Source organism: Chrysochloris asiatica, unplaced genomic scaffold (genome assembly GCF_000296735.1).
Source record: "Chrysochloris asiatica unplaced genomic scaffold, ChrAsi1.0 scaffold00163, whole genome shotgun sequence".
Lineage (NCBI taxonomy): Eukaryota > Metazoa > Chordata > Mammalia > Afrosoricida > Chrysochloridae > Chrysochloris > Chrysochloris asiatica.
Genome location: NW_006408681.1, coordinates 6,896,412 through 6,914,242, shown reverse-complemented (window position 1 = coordinate 6,914,242; position 17,831 = coordinate 6,896,412). Strand labels below are relative to the sequence as shown.

The 17,831-nt window shown below is 38.9% G+C and overlaps 1 protein-coding gene across 2 annotated transcripts in view; it reads right to left on the bottom strand.

The window, feature by feature from the left end:
* Positions 1–275: 275 nt before the first annotated feature.
* GRM5 (glutamate receptor, metabotropic 5) overlaps positions 276–17,831 on the bottom strand; it is a 677,550-nt gene continuing 659,994 nt past the window's right edge. The window contains exon 9 of one of the 2 annotated variants that reach the window (XM_006871217.1): positions 276–5,168. In XM_006871217.1, the coding sequence (XP_006871279.1) occupies positions 4,262–5,168 (907 nt within the window). In that variant the 3' untranslated portion in view covers positions 276–4,261. The remainder of the gene's footprint in view (positions 5,169–17,831) is intronic. The other variant, XM_006871218.1, reaches the window with a different exon arrangement.

Sequence of the window (17,831 nt, the reverse complement as noted above, 5' to 3'; positions counted from 1 at the left end):
TATTGCTAAGATGCTTCCTTTTTTAAAGTATTATGTATGTTTTAATTATCTTAAAAGGTGTCTTTCATAAGTGTCTCACTGGGGGACAGCATCTGTGATTGGTTTGTGTTTTATTTCTGTTTTCACCTTAATATATCCTGCACAGGCTTCTTTGTAAACTATGATTTAAGTGTATAGGCCATTCAGAATTAATTAATTACTTATATAGGGCATTTTGGCTTTAGAAAATATTATTAAGGCAATAATCTAACCATTTGAGGGGAAAGATCTTAAAGTCATATTGCAGCCTCTTTTTTAATATTCTCAAAAATAACTGACTTCACAAACACCAACTATAACATGATTTAGACAACTGAGAAACAGGCAACTGTATTTTAAAATGCTAAAATGAAATACATTTATACAGTACAAAGCTGATAAAAATGTTTAACTTTATGAAAAAAATCATTTGCAATTCACATCAAAATAATTTAACATTCTCTATTATTTTAATAGTACAAGCGGCAACAACAGAAAAAAGAACAGATACACGCACACAATTTTTAAACCAAATCAATTGTAAGTGCAGAAAAAATTAAGTACAAGCACTTTTAGCCCACATAAAATGTTCAGAATTGGCACCATCTCCTAAAACATCTATATTCTATATAGATTTCTAATTACCACACCACCAGCAGCTGCCATTGAATTCTAGAAATACACACAATATACATAGTATATTTGTTCACATTGGAAAGATCAGTGAAATTCAGCCAACTTTTATACATGCCTCATTCTGCAATTGATAGTATTCTCCCAGGCCTTAGTCGCTCTTCAGAATGAATTCTGATTTATCTTTATGCTTTCACTGATCTGTATTTTTTTTCACAGTATAAAATTGTAAATGGTAACTATAGAGATTCTGACAGCTTTAGGGTTATTAATAAGCTGTTGCTAAAATGTGAACTCAGATAATACCTGTGAAGTCTCCAAAACATATACATTTTGCTGGGAGACTAGCATAGGAAATTTTATTTTATTTTATTTTCCTTAAAAAGAGTGTTTAATTCCTGGTTTGGAAGTCACAAAACTGCAGCCAAGTCATTAAATAATTCATTTACAGTCAGAAATACCCCCCTAGTCTTTCTGATCACATGCTGGTACCAGGAGTAGTTTGGGAAAGACTGTCGCTTTTGAAGATAAGCACATTGAAGGATTTGCTTTATTTCATTGCTTCAGTCAAGTCTTACATGATTTTTCTTTTTCTATTCTTCTTTGTTCCCAATCCCCTAATGGTGAAAGATGGTTCTTTCCAATCTAGATATGATCTTCTTAGACTGCCCACACTCCTCTCCCAGAAGAGAAGGGTGAGAGAATGGCTTAGGTAGTCATCATAACTTTACCAACCACATCTTGTTGCTTTCGTCATGGGACCAAACTCTTTTTGTGATGACTTTTCTGAGCCTTAGCAACTCACTGTAATTTTCCCTTCTGGTAGTCATACTGGTCCTGGCTGAATTATCACAGGGTACCAGGAACAGATTGTTCTCAAGGAAATTCAACAAGAAAAAGTAACCTAATGATTTGTGAAGTTCATTTCCTAGCCCTAGGATGAATAGTCAGTTCTTTTTGTATTGTAGATTTAATACTTGGAACCTGGTATTAGAATTGGCAAAGAGACAGAGTTAGCATCATTCCAAAATAAATAATTTCAAGAATGTATTATTAATGATATTATGTCCCATATACACAATGTATTCATTTAGATGGTAAAGGTTATAGAAATACAGAAAAAAGTACATCTTGTTCTTGACTAATTTTTAAATGATTTTTCTAATTATAGTTGCTTGATTATGAGTTCTTATGGAATTATCAGATGGTAATTTATTTGCATTAAATTATCATTTTAAATGAATTTTCTCATAAGATAATTCTTTCTAAAGAAATATGTTACTAATAAATTAGAAAAGAAATTGAATCATGAATAAAGTTTTTAAATGTTCCGATTAGCAGATGAAAGTATATATTGTACTTCAGAATAAAATGGAAATCAACATAAGGATTTTATAAAATAAGTTTCAGAACTTAGTAGAGTATTTTAGAAAAGTTTCAATGTCTAAGAAATCAGACAGCAATATTCAGGCTAATGTTACCCTGTTGATGATAATTCAGGAATATGAATATTTCAAAATATTTGTCTTTGTTTTTCTGGTACCTACAGACATTTGCTTCCAATGTAACCATAAATTTAGCTAGATTTTACTTCTGTTTAAAGAGCCTCATTATAATAATTGAGATTATTATAATAGGGTGTTCTGATGATACTATTTTAAAATGTGCATGGGAGGTCTGACTTTTGAAAAAACAACAGGTTAATATCAGCTTCTGATGCTTCATGTTGGTAGATTTGATGGAAATAATGTAAGAACAGATATCAGGAAAGTCAACAAGCAGTATATTTGTTGTGACTTTTAAAAGTAGAGAATATTAAATTATGTCAATGGATATATCTCCATTTCTCAGTTACTGTTTTTAAAAATATATGTGGAATGAAAAATATATACCAAAATAAGGAAATTGAACTAAAGGAAAAGTTTCTATTTATTTTTCTCTCTGCCATAAATATACTTCTGCCTCACAATAAATCTTTCTAATAAGGCTATCTTTGTGTAAGGCTGAGTCAACTCAACTTTGAATTTTAGGATACCTTCCCCTTTTTATTACTATCCTTATTTATAAAACGAAAATATTTGGCACCTGAGGATAGCTGTAATGGGAGGAAGAAAGAGATGACAGTGGTTTCTGGTCTTGAGCTATGAATTCTATCTATGTGCGCCTATCAAATCACATGTTTTTCTATTATAACTTTAAATCTCTTCTGCAATATTTAAAAAGTGACAGTATGAAGTGCACAAAATTATACTAATACTTATTTTTAAAAGGAAAATACTAATCATTGCTTTGCTTCTTTTGGAATGGCTAAGAAAGATTGTGTGGTTTGTTTCATTAAGATTCCTTTTAGTATTCTGTATTGCTTTGAAAAATCTACATTTGTCATAGTTCATAGCTGCCCTGCTTAAGCAGCCAAGAAATATTAAAATCACTCCTCACTGGCATAGCTAAATATCTGCTAAATCGACGTGATACAGTTTAAAATTTCCAATGTATTAAGATTTTGTTGATTCTTCAAACAACAGTCCATCCAGGCATGACAATGTCTTCGTTGCATCGATGCAGCACTCTTCCAGTGGTCAAACTCAGAAAAGAACAGAAGAGTTCTTTGTGCATCAGGTTCTCAAAAGAAACGAATGAAGAAGCCCAAATGCATACTTTAGTAGTTTAGCTGGCAATACTAACGTAACAGCATTCATAAGGAGTGGCCGTGTTTCATGCAGCCTGGGCTGCAGCTCAAGAATTATTACAAAGAGAATTTCCAGCTACACAATGCACCCCAGTGAGGGAATTACAAAATAGTATTCCAGAAATTTTTTTTTTTTTTTTTTTTTTGCTACTCCAGTATTGATTGGCAACATGGTGAAATAGTCAAGAAATCTTCCACTGGTTTTCTTGGTTAATGGAGGTGAATCTCAAATAACTAGGTGGAATCCCGGATGCAGGCTTTTGAAAGAGAATTTCACAACCAAACTGGAGAGGAAAGTCTCGGGTAAAAGCCCTACTTTCCTTAATGCAGTACTCACCATCCAGTTTTGTGTTACGCTTGGGACGCTCAGCCCACCTCAGTAAATACTGGATTCAAGTTATTACTTTTCAAGGTCTTTAAAGAAGAGGTTAAACGAAATAAAAGGACAAAGGGTGGATGTTTGGTCCCAGATTTTGAGTTTGTTAGAAAATGTACATTCATGTTTGGTGAATCAAAGTATCTTCTGGGCAAAGAATTAAAGTAAACAAACTTTTTTTTTTTTTTTACAGTTGCTTATTAACTATGCTCCCCCTCCTCCATTATGCTGTTTCCCTAGAGCAAAGCACTTGATTTGTAACTGTTTCAACAGACTCCTTGTCAGCCCTCAAAAATATAAGCTGTGTTTCTTATAAGCCCATGTTTTCTAAGGCCACTAGAAGAAAATCTGCCAAAAGATTTGTAGTTGTTATCGTCGGTTGTTGTTAAATAGCACTATTAATCTTATGTTTCCATAACAGATATACTCGGCATCTCCCACCTCAGGTCTTAACTAGGTGACTTTGTTTGTCACTGTATCTGTGTGAACACCGGAGGTCTTGGCTTTCTGCTTGTGGAACTGCAAGTGGTGGTTTCCAATGACATTCACAACGATGAGGAGCTCTGAGTGTAATCTCTTATGATAAGTGTGTCATATTTGGGAGATGATGGGATACAGAGGGCCGACTCGGACGCTGGCGAGTTGGGGGTTGTACTCCCGGAGTCCACCGAGTCTCTAAAGGGGGACGGCGGGGTGAGAGCCACCAACTCCTCCAAGTCCGGTTTGCCTGCTGCCGCAGTCTCAGGCCCGGCCACCGGGGTCTCCCGGGCAGCGCCCCCGGCCGGCGGGGCCCCCACCGCAGGCTGTGCGCCGCCTGGGACCTCCATGGCGGGCAGAGGCTGGATTTCCGCAAACGTGGTCATGGTCGTGGGCAGTTGGATCTCTTTAGGGATCAGGTAGGTGGAGCAGAGCGGGGTGCCCACGCCAGGGCCAGGAGCCGCGGTGGACAGCATCATGGAGTTGAGCTCGCTGATGTTGGCGGTGAAGCGGGTCACCACGCTGCTAATCTGCTCCATGAGAGAGCCCTGCGAGGAGCTGCTGCGCGCCGCGGGCTCCGAGTGAAGCGAGGGCACGTCGTCGTCAGTACGGCTGGCAGAACCCGCGCGGTGGCTCAGCGTGCTGATGGGCGAGGGCGAGCGCGGCCGCACCGGCGCGGGGAATTGCTCCTCTGCCTCCGCCACATCGTACAGCGCCTTGGGGCCCGCATCTTGGGCCTCAGGCGCGCTGGGGCCCGCGCCCGAACAGCCCGCACCGCCTGCGCTTGCAGCTGTGCTTGCTCCCAAGCTGCTGGAGCCTAGGCTGCGGATTTCTGTGCTCTTAGGAAAGGGCTTGATGATGGCCGTTTGGTTGGGGTTCTCTTTCTTGTTGATGTGAATGGACAGGCGCTGCCACAGGTGCTGACCTCGGGTACTCTTCTCATTCTGAGCCCATGTGACGGATTTTCCATTAGAGCTGTAGAGAGAAGAGAGATGAGAGGTGACTTAGAGGGGTCCCTTTGACATGGCTCCCAATGGTGGGTGTCTCTGGGACTTGGAGAGGGAAAGATTGTTCTTATTCTTTAGGGAAGGAGGACAGTAAAAGACACTATGGAAAGCCACCGTGGAAGCGGTTTTTGGTTTGCTTTAGTTTGAGTTAAAAACAAACCAACAAAAACTATTTTTTCTGGCCTTCAGTCTGTCATTAAAGAGCCTATCCCCTGGTTGTTGGGTAGGCACTGGGCTGCTAAGCACCAGCCATTCAGTGGGAGAAAGATGAGACTGCGCCAGGAAAGGTTTACATTTTCGAAAACTCCATATTGGGTCGCTATAAGTTGGAATAGAATATATGGCAGTGGGTTTTGAGTTTGGGGGACTGTTTACCATTACCATTTACCATTGCAAGAATGTATGAAAGGAGATACTAGTGATGATTAGGAAATATTACTAGGGTTTCTGCAGTACTTCTAAGTGGATCCTTTGGTGCCACAGCTGTGAACAGATAACAGGGGTTGCAATATTGTGTCTGAGTGCAGAAATGCCTGGCACAAGCAAGGGCTTCCTACAGTTAGCTGCCTCTGAGTGGAAACAGATTTAATACCTAGTAGTAAGGAGCTCTGGTAGTGTAGTGGTTACAAATCGGGCTGCTAACCTCAAGGTCGGCAGTTTGAAACTACCAGCGGTTCCGCGGGAGAAAGATGAGACGTTCTGCTCCCGTAAAGATTTACAGCCTTGGAAAGACTGTGCAGGGTTGCTATGTGTAGGAACCAACTCCACAACAACAACAACACGGAGTCCTGGTGGAATCCTCTTGTGGCGCTGTGGGTTAATGCACCAGACTGCAAAGCTGATTGAACTGCGAGGTCGGAGGTTCAAGCTCCCCAGCTTCTCCTCGGAAACCCTATACAGGGTCGCTATGGGTCCGAAGTGACTCGACAGCATTTAACAACAACAACAAGGAGTCCTGGTGTGGCGCTCTGGGTTAATGCGCTAGATTGCATAGTCAGTTTGAACTGCAAGGTTGGTGGTTCAAGCTCACCAGTCGCTCACCCTCTAGAGGGTCGCTATGGGTCGGAACCGACTTGAAGGCACTTAACAACAACAACAACAAACAACAAGAAACAAGCATCCTGGGTGGCGCTGTGGGCTAATGCATCAGACAGCAAAGTTGTTTGAACTGCAAGGTCGGTGGTTCGAGCTTATCAGCTGCTCCTTGGAAACTCTATACAGGGTCGCTATGGGTCGCAATCGACTCGACGGCACTTCACAACAACAACAACAAAGCGTCCCTGTAGGAGTTCTGGTGTGGCTCTGTGGGATGAAGCTCTGGACCGCAAGATCCTTTACAAGATCGGCGGTTCAAACTCACCAGCCATCCCTTGGAAACCGTATACAGGGTCTCTGTGAGTCGGAACCGACTTGTCGGCACTTAAGAGCAACAACAGACGTCTAGGTGTGGGGCTGCAGGTTAATGAGTTGTACTGCAAAGTCGTTTTGAACTGCAAGGTCAGCGGTTCAAGCTCACCAGCCGCTCCTTGGAAACACTATTCAGGGTCGCTATGGGTCGGAACCGACGGCACTTAACAACAATAACAACAACAGAACTCAACTGGTGTGGTGCTGTAGGATATACATTGGACTGTGAACCACAAGGTCGGCTGTTCAAATCCACCAGCTGCTCCTCAGAAACCCTATATATACAGGGTTGCTATGAGTTGCAACCGACTCGATGCACTTAAGAACGAAATAGCAACAAACCTAATTATCCTAGGAGAAGGAAGGGATAAGAAATTTCAGTGACTACCAGGGTGTAGACAGTTCAGATTTTATTCTATAGCCCATTGACTGGATTATGTAACTAAGGATTTCTGTCTGATCTCCTGACTTTGAACATGAATTTACTCAGTCTGCTATCTGCTAGAAAATACAAAGGCAGTGAACATATACACAATAGTTTAATTAAATCTTTTCTACCTCACACAAATTTGCCATATTTATTTTTAGGCCTAAAACGTGGATAACAATTCTATGAGAGCAATTGCTAGAAATTGTTGTTTAGTGTGGTTGAGTCTGTTTCAATTAATATGAACCCTGTATAGGGTTTTCAAGGAGCGGCTGGTGGATTTGAACCGCTGACCTTGCAATTCAAACCAACATTGCGGTCCAATGAATGTTGGCTCACTGACTTGATTCCTTAGGGTCTTTCTTCCTCTTGCTTTTTCCTAGAGGTCCTTCTGGGTCTCCACTCCCTGGGTCTGAAAAGTGCTCTGATGAAGAAGTAATAGGTGCCCTCCTTTCGACTAAAAATTAGGACCAATTGAAATTACAGTTTCTCTAAGAAGACTGGCTAACTGCTGCTGTGGCACTGTAGGATTAGCCCTGGACTGCGAACCAGAATGTCAGCAGTTCAAACCCACCAGCTGCTTCTTGGAAACCCTATGATTCACTGTGAGCCAGAATTGACTCAACTGCACTGAACAACAACAGAGGTGTCACATAGGGTCAAAGGGTATGACCAGTACTTTGGGTCACAGAACTCTGGTTTAGGGGCTGTGACTGACAGCCTTAGACAATCTGGGAATAAAGCCCTTAGAAAGCCCATTTTAATCATCTCAGCCAGTGGTCATTAACCTTAATTGTGCATTAGACTTACCTTGAGCAGGGCATTTGTCAAAGATCCCAACCTGACACCAGACCCAAGGAGATTCTAAATAAGTATCTGGAATGGGTTCCAAGAATCTGTTTTTTACAAGCATTGTGTCCCTTTCTACTGACGTGAATCTGAAGCAGGTATTTCACAAGCTGTAGACTGAAACTCTAACAAGAAGCTGTCCTTCCTCTAGCTACCCATTGCTCCCTTGGCCTCATTTCTTGAGAACTGGTCTATTTGCTGGAACTTGAACCCTGTTTGGAACCTATCTATGTTGAGGTTGCTTGACTGCAACAGCCAGGAAGACCACTGTTTCTACAGTTCCTTTAAGGCTACTTAACTCTTACCCATACTGCTCTCCATTCTTCATTTGCCTCTTTCTACTTTGTGTTTTCCCTTTAAGTCTCATTCCATTTAATCTATTCAGTATATTACCAATTGGTGTTCTCCAGAATTCTGGAATATGAGGTTTCCGCCCCCCCCCCCCCCCCCCCAACACACACACTACTACCATTTCCTGCCAAGACAATTAAAGATTAGACTGCATCAGTAGTAACATAAGGAGTACCAACAACCTATGGGCTTACCTTTCCAATAAAGTTCCACCTTTGTTTTTCTGTTTTGCATGATCCTGACTTGCCATTTAAAAACTTTTTAGTGCATTATTTTGCTCCTTGCCAAGTGTTCACTAACTTAAGTCACATGTTATTAATGGGGTTAAATTAGGAGAATCATTGCCAACTACTATCTTTACAAGCAGGATGATGGAGTCCTGATGTGGAGCTATATGATAAAGCACTGGACTGCAAGTTCAGTTTGAGCCACAAGGTCGGAGGTTGAAACTCACCATTTGCTCCTTGGAAACCCTATACAATGTTGCTGTGAATCTGAACCAACTGGATGGCATTTAACAACAACAACAAACAGTATAATAAACAGGCCACTGGTTAAAGGGCAATTAGGCTTTAAGGTCACTGAGGATGCTTTTAATACAATGCATGTACTAGAAACTAAAATAGCTGGCTTATATTAAGCTATACCCTATTGAAGTTCTTGCTTCCAGCCCAGAGAGCTAGGAGGTTTTTCACACAGTTGCTTTTTAATGTGTCACTCTCTTGAACGCCTTTAGTATACTATGATGAAATTTAGCTTTGGGTATGAACAATGACAATCTTTGGAATTATATGTAGTTAACTAAATAAACATGATAACTGAAAGATCTTTGGATGAATCTGTAAAAAACATGTCATCCTAAGCAACAAATTCTGCACAAAGTATTGACTTCTTTATCAGGCGTGTCTTTGCTCAGAGTCCTTGGGTATGGGGGAGAGAGCACTCAGGTCATTTTAATAACAGGGGACATGGACAAAGAAATGGAGATCAATCCTAAATGCTTCACTTCAACCTTTGGGTCATGAAAGATTTTCTCACCAAAGCAAATAGGAACTGTTAAGGAAATAGCAGTGTTTTTATCAGTAGAATGTAAGCACCATGAGGACAGGCATCATATCTTGTTCATTGGCACACAGCAGGAGCTTAACAAGCATTTCATGGATGAATAACATTATTAAATTAAGAGAGTTACAGGGGTGTCCTGGAAATAACACTGCACAATACAATAATGCCTGGATTTTAATTATGGGTCTGTCATCTTGGATTCATAGAAAAGAGCAATCTCTAAGCCTCCATAAAAAGAAACAGTAATTTACTTGGTCAAGATTATTGTGAACATTAAGTTAGATAATGTAAGTGAAAGGATCTGGGAAAGAAAATGTGTCTAAAGATGTTAGTTTCTGCATTCCAAGTGCATTTAAGTCTCAGAAGATAAAAATAAGTTATTTTGAGCTTGGGTTTTAGAAAGAGAGAAATCAATGCAAAGTAAAATATGTAGTAGAGACAAAATTTTTCTGGCTGTCCTTCTTTTATCTGAGCAACTGTCACAAATATTGAGTTGTTTAGGGTTTCATCCATGGCCTATCTTTTGAATACATCTGCTCCACTGAATTCCAAATGATTCCTCTTTCTAGAATTTTCTTTCATTGTCCTCCCTCCACATTTCTCTCCTTCATATGTGCTTAACCAGTTGTTATGTTACTTTTTCTTTTGTTTTTGGTATCTTTGACGGAAGCTTTTTTGATTCCCTCCACATGCCTGACTAAGTTAGCTTACCATAGACCCTATATTTGACACATACACCTCATAGCTGTAAGTCTATTTTGTCAAATAGGGTGCATGAAGGCAAAGTCAGAGGGCTTGAATTTCTTATTATATCGGTTGTAGTTCCCACTGTATTGCCTATACTACAATAAGTGCTCAGTAATGTTTCTGAGCTTAAATTTATATTTATTTTCTCCTAGAATTAAACTATAAAACAATTCAATAATAATGAAATTCTGTTTTTTATGAAATCTGTATATTTTTTATGTACTTCCTTTAGAAGGGTTGGTGCATACAGATAAAACATATTTCATTAACTAAATGAAAAATACAGTTACTGATATCTACAATGGACAATCACAAAGGGAGTGCTCACTCTTTTTGTTTTTAAAATCATAAATATCTATTTCAGGGAAACTTTCCAGTGATGAAATGTTATTGAGGCAGTAAAACTGTAGAAAAGGAGCATGGTAGCTCCACAGGCTAAGCACTGAACTGCAAAATGCAACATCAGCGGTTCTACTCCACTGGCCACTGGCAGAAGAAAGATGAAGCTTTTTGCTCCTGTGAAGATTTAAAGTCTCAGAAACCCCATACAGGATTGCTATGAGTTGGAACCAACTCCACAACATGTAACAACATTGGTGGGAAGCAAGAAAGACTCAGAATTTGGATACTAAACCTAACCCTTATTGAATGACTGTAGGCAAATTATTTAATACCTTTGTGAGTCCTGTATAAAGCTTAGCAGTCCTGCTAATGCAAAGAATACTCATTGTCATCTAAACTTTCCATTAATTGAAGCAAAAGGTTGTGTTTATTATTTAGGTTGAAAATGGTTACTTTGTAAATCATTAGAATTGTATGTTTGTCCTGAGGTAAGAAAAAGGCAGAATTTTTCCTTAGCTGTTTACAGCACATCACTCTCCTTCACTGAATATTTTGTTGGTTTTAGAAAGATGGAGGAGGAAAGAGGAAGAGTAGAGAGGAACTGGATATGTGGTACATGGGGAAAAGAAACCAGGCACTGATTAACCTTTTGCAAAATATGACACTATAAAAGCTAATAATCTTTATTTTATGATGATTTGCTCTTTATTTCTAGAGGGAAAAACAACATTTCAACTAAAATGTAAGGATTATGATTGTTGTTTGTGTTTTTTTACATGTTAGTCCTACCAGAATGACATCTTTGACCTTTAATTTTAGGAATTTCTTCTCCTTCTTCTTTCTTTCTGTGTGGGGCCCTTAATAATTTACTTATATCATGCAGACTCGCTTTTGTTACTCTCTTACTAGGACTTTCATAATGTGCACAGTTTGGGGACATCAGAGTTAAAGACATATATAGCTCTGGTAGCGTAGTGGTTACGAATCTGGCTGCGAACCTTAAGGTCAGCGGTTCGAAACTACCAGCTGCTCCGCGGGAGAAAGATGAGGCTTTCTACTCCCATAAAGATTTACACCCTCGGAAACCCTATACAGGGTCGCTGTGGGTCGGAACCAACTCGATGGCACATAACAACAACAACAACAATCCTTTGAAAATTAGTAAATATTTCTTATAAAAACGTCTTTATTACTAAGCGATTAATTTCCAAGTTAAGGGTAATCAAGAGAAAGGTGTACTGTGATTATCAGATTCCTAATAAGGAATGCATTTTAAGAAATAAACACATTTGAAATGTCATTAGCAAATATGCCCATGGAAGAAATCAGAAAATGTTAGGTCATGAAAGAGTCTTCCTTCTAATTAAGAAAACAGAAAACTTGCAATTGCAATTTCATTTTCTGCTAATTTTCTACAACTGTTTGTCAGTATACTTTTCTTTTCACACTTAGTTTTTTTATTACTATGTATGCTAAAAAAATTTTCAATGAAATATTGCAAAGTTGAAAATTGTTTACATTCAGATATTTCAAATTAGGTGGGTGGATTTCTTTGTTAAGTTTTGTGTCTAGATTCTGGAAAATTACATTAAGAAACACATCATAATATCTAAGATGATAGCAAAATCATCTATACTAATTTTCCCAATTTCAGAGTTGCCATTGTTGCTGTTAAGCATCATAGAGTCCGTTCAACTCGGAATGGATGTAAATAGCAATCTCACTGACAGAAACAATTTAAATAACCAGAATGATTTGTGGGTTGCTAGAGAAGAGAACTGGAATAAATGGAAATTAATTCAAAGACTAAATGATATCAGACAGATACAATAAACAAAATGGCACCATTTACATGTGCTTAGTGCTTCATGAAGCGTTATTAGGAGCACTCTGATTTTCAAAGATCGGTAAGAGTGATGCTCCTTTGAAAGATGAGAAAACTGAGTCTCAGTAAAATGAAGGTGATTTTCCCAACGTCACATAGCAATTAGCAAACTGGAATGACTAATATCATTTCCCATTTTCCAATTCCAATGTCCATGACATTATACTGCTCAGATTTTCTTTTTGGAATGACCTCTCCTTATTCCAAGGAGAGGAAGCTTCAAATGGTATCTAAAGATAAAGCCTTACATATCTGAAGCAGACAAGGTGGCCTGTTGAATTAATTCTCTCTAACAAACCATATGTCTCTGTACTATATATACCTCACAGTTTCTGAAGATCGCCTTGCATCTTGCTTATTAACTCAAATTGTACAGGTTGGTCAAGTACCTACATTTATCAGGGACACTCTGAAGATGAAGACAATTGAGCCTGAAACCATATAGATGAATAATAGTTCTTAGCCTTTTATTTTCATGCTATGATGTAATTAAAAAAAAAAATTGTTCTTCATGAAGCACAGCTAATTCCTAGCCTGATGGTTGTAATTATATTTTGACTTATTTTGGAAATAAGTAAATCAGTAAATGAGAATAGTGTAGTTGCTGGAATAACCTTAAATATACACTGCTTTGAATTTTTTTTGTATTTCAATCAATAGTGACGACAAATCATAATTGACAATCTTCACAAATGACTGAAGCTCTTCATTGCTTTTGGATACTGCAGTTGAGAGTGATTGATATGTGATTATTGATATTTGGTCAAAAAGGATAAAACTGAACTTAAGAGATAAGTGATAACTATTTGAATCACTGCAGGACATCATGCTGGAATGACACATGGTTGGAACAAGGGGCTCAAACCTAGCAATGGTTGTGAGGACGGCACAGGATCCAGTCGTGTTTCATTCTATTGGAAACAGGGTTGATATGTGTCAGAATTGACTCAAGGGCATTTACCAACAGCAGCAGCAGCAGCAGCATTTTGAGGGAGAAGAGTTGTCTTAATTTTTCCTGAGGCTTTGAAAGGAGGAAACTGATGGGCATGTGAAAGGGGCTAAGTGTAAGGATGATGAAAAGGGTGATGGAGCATGGAAACTAGTGTCAGTCCCCTGAAATTAAATAATACAGATCAAAAGGGATTCAGAACTTCACATAAAGGAGAAACCATTTCCAACAGGAGTAGCAAGGCTATCCACAGGGGGCAGATGGTATCTAATTGGCAGATTGTGCTATAATACAAAAGCAGAGTGGTAAGCATTGATATTCATGAATAAAAACAGTGATAGAAGTCCAGGAACCTATAAAGAATGGTAAAGTAGTAACCTGTTGCCAGTTTGACTGTGTGGGAACAGAGTAAGAATTTAAGACATCAGATGACTGAGTGTGGACTTTTTTCTGCTATAAAACTCTTTCCAGCCACCTCTCTTAGAAAGATATTCTTATGCTTTCTGCTGTCAAAATAACTCATTATTAATTAATTCCTTATCATTGCCTGGAACAAACAGGTGGTCTGATATATTAGACCAGAGAAATAGTCTAATTACTAGACACACAAGTAATCTACATGCTTGATTAAGATGCTGTTGTTATGTGCTGTGGAGTCAGTTCTGACTCACAGTGATCCTGTAAAGGGTTTCTGAGGCTGTAAATCCTTACAGTAGCAGAAAGCTTCATCTTTCTCCTGTGGAACAGCTGGTCGTCTCGAACTGCTGACTGTGAGATTAGCAGCCTGATTCATAACCAACTATGCTACCAGAACTCCTTGCTTGATCAATATATGAATGAATAAATTACTCATAGCTCCTTCTCTATGTTATTCTTCAATTATAGCAATTCTATATTACTATTTAATATTTTATGTGTTTGATCTTCTTTCTCTAGCCCAACCAAAACAATCTGAATGCAGGAACCATGCCATAGTCTCTTTAAACTCTCACTTCTGCCTCATCCATTGACTTTAGCCTTAGTCTGATCCTAGTCTCATTTCTTCCTCAGGAACATGTTAAAGTTTAATTAATGTTTGTTGAGTTAATTCGTTCTTTTAGATAGTGATGAAAGCTCTAACCTTTTGTTTAGCAGGCAAGCATATGAGCCATTTGCAACCACCCATGAACTCCTTTAATAGCAATAGGGAGTTTTTAGATGTTCCAGGTCCATTCAGGGAGGGTTATTGAGGTGCTCAATGGTACCCCCATTACATCCTCTCCTCTCCCATTCCCCTGAGGGTACCCATATCAACAAAACATTCAATAAATTAGGCTATAATGCAGGAGCACGTGCCAACATAGGAACTGTTATCACATTTTTCTTGGTGTTTCTTTTGATCTGTAGTTCAGTTACCTGGGCTCAAGCCTCCAATCTAAATGCCTCCTCAGACCTGAGATGTAAGCTCCAGGCTTTAGCTGATATGTTGTAAGTAAAGTGAGCCCTGGGTGGCACTGTACAATATGCACAGGACTCACCATATGGTTGAAAGTACAAACCCACCAGTCTCTCAGAAACCCTAGACAGGGCCACTATGAGTCGGAACCAACTCAACGATAAACAATAACAAGATTGAAGGAGATTTTCCTATTTTTTGTCTAAACAGGAAACACTTCTTTTCTTCCTAATCTTTTCTTTTTAGTTAAAGTACTTCAGCTAAAGCTTGTAACTTAAATCAGATATACGAAGAGCTCTTTAGTTTTGAGGCTTGAATCCTGGTTGATAGCAGGTTCCTGATATATGAAGGTGATTTTTCTTGATAACATTTTCTTTATACATTAAGTCAATTCTAGGTTTTTGGCATGCTTAGCATTGCACCCCTGCATATTAAAATGACTTCTTAAATCTATTAAGTACAATTAAGATGGTTTAGGTCAATCTTCTTGGTTCCTTATAGACAATAGGAATCTCTCCTAGCTCCCAACCTTGAGAAAGTCAATTGTTAAGTGCCATTGAGCTAATTTTGACTCATACCCACATGACAGAGTGGTGATGGTGGTGGTGGTTGTGTGCCATCTAGTTGATTCTGACTCATAAGGAACCTGTATAGGGTTTCTGAGGCTGTGAATCTTTATGGGGGTAGAAAACCTCATCTTTCTCCCACAGAGTAAATGGTTGATTTGAACTGCTGACCTTGAAGTTAGTAGCCCAGTTTGTACTCTTATAATCCACTATGCTACCAGGGGTTCTTACACACAGACACACAGACACACACATAGGGTAAGTGAAAAATTATCCTTACTCTGCTGTAGAATTAATTTTAATCTACAGATGAAAAGATGCATCATTTTTGACATAATCATCTTGCTTTTCAATGTCCTTGTCAACAAGCTTCCATATTCCCTTAATAAAAAGTGTTTTAGGCTGAGCTGTGGGTCATGAAAGCACTGCTGTCTTCACTTCCGCATTGGAGGTGAATCTTTGTTCTCCAACGGCTGCTTTCAGGGGACCAAATAGGTGAAAGTCCATTGGAGCAAGATCAGGATTATAGGGAGGATTTTTTAACACCTCAAATAAACGTTTTGAAGTGTGTCAACAGTGTGGCCAGAAGTGTACAGATTTGCATTGTCAGACAAGATCACAATTCCCTAGGATAGCAGTCCTCTGCATTTAATATGAAGATTAGGCTTCAGCTCTTCAGTGAGCAGGTCACTGTAATGAGCACTATTGATAGTTGAACATTTTTACTGATAGTGTTACAATACTGGCCCGTGAGAATTCCAGAAAACTGTAAGCATCAATTTTCCAGCTGATGGTTGACTTTTGAAATTTTTCTTGGTCAGCAATTGAGGATGTTTCCATTCCATACTCTGCCATGTACCCTCAGGCTTGTAGTGCTGAATCCATGTCTTGTCACCAGTAATGATTTTTTAAGAAATTTTGCCTTCCTTCTAGTATTGGTCCAAATTTGGCTCGTGGATGTCTAAACGCTTCTGTGTATGTTCTTCAGTGACTAGTTTCAGTACCCATCTCGCATAAACTTTTCAAAACCCAAGTCTGTTGTGGGTCATTTCATAGGCAAAGCCATGGCTGATTTGCAAATGATTTGCCACACAATCCACTGTCACTCATCTATTCAATAGTATCATTTTACGAACACACCCAATGTTGTCATCAGCTGTGAACGTGGATGGGCATTTTAATATAACTCTAGTGTGGATAATTTTTGACTCATCCTCGAATATTGAAACTAATCCTGGGAATTGCTACAATAATAATAAATACCAATGAAGATTCTATTTCAACTGATTTTGTTGTTTAAATATTTGAAGAAATGTTCATTAAGACTAATTATGCAAATATCTTGAATATAATCCTATCTGACCCTTATTGTTATTGTTGGGTGATAACAAGTTGATTCTGACTTAACAAGGAATCTGTAAAGGGTTTCCGGTTTCTGAGCCTCATCTTTCTCCTTTGGAGCAGCTGGTGGATTTGAACTGCTGACCTTGTGGTTAGCAGCCTGATGCGTAACCTACTATAACACAATGGCACCTTATAAGACAGAGTGGAACTGCTCAATAGGGTTTTCTTGCGGGTCATTTTCATGGGAGCAGATCATCTGGTCTTTATCCCTTGGTGCAGTTGGGTGGGTTCAAAACACCAATCTTTTGGTTAGCTGTCAAGTACTTAAACCTTTATGATGTTACTAATTAACTTTTTTTCACTTGTAGCATACTTTATTTTGTATATTTGTCTGATCTACCCATTCTTTTTTTCCATCAAAATATTTGTAGATAGGTGTTTTCAGATACACATTATTCTCTGTCAAAAAACTGTGAGATAGTCAAAAACATCATGCCCATTTTACAGACTGTGAAACTGAGGTTTAGAGAGGCTCAAAGGACTTTGTGCACATAGGTAGCAAATATTGAAGCTGTCAAATCTTCCTATATATTGTACCAAAGCATATAACTTTCCATGGATTACTGGTTCCAGGAGTAGGAGATACAGAGTAGTATTAAAGTATAGTCTCTGCTTTGAAGAGTCTGTCAGAAAAAAAGTGCTAAACATTCAAAGCCCATTTCAAACCTCTTTGAATTCCCATTACAAAGTGTCTTATACATAATAGGCAATGTATAAACTTTAAAAATCAAATTTAAATAAAGAATCCTTGTGTTGAGAAATCTGTTCCAAATGCCTCTTGGAGCATGGAATGAGATTAAATCACGAACTCATCACTCAATGTTACTGAGTAACTTCTTTCATATTTCAGTAGTAGCCAACTTACGGGAATATGGCAATAAGATTGACAAGTATCATCAAGTTGGTTCTGACGTTGTATAGGGTTCCAAGGAGCAAATGGTAGGTTGCCTTGTGGTTAGCAGTGCAGTACATATCTTAAAGTGCCACACCAGGCAGTAAGACTGTTGTTATTAAGTGCCCTAGAGTTGACTCTCACAGTGACCCTGTCTCGTAGGGTTTCTGAGCACCAGCTGGTGGGTTTGAATTGCTGACCTTGTGGTTTGCAACACAGGGTCGCTATGGGTCGGAACCGACTCGACGGCACTTAACAACAACAACAACAACTGATCCTACAGTGCTTCACCAGGAGTTGTTGTTGGTGAGT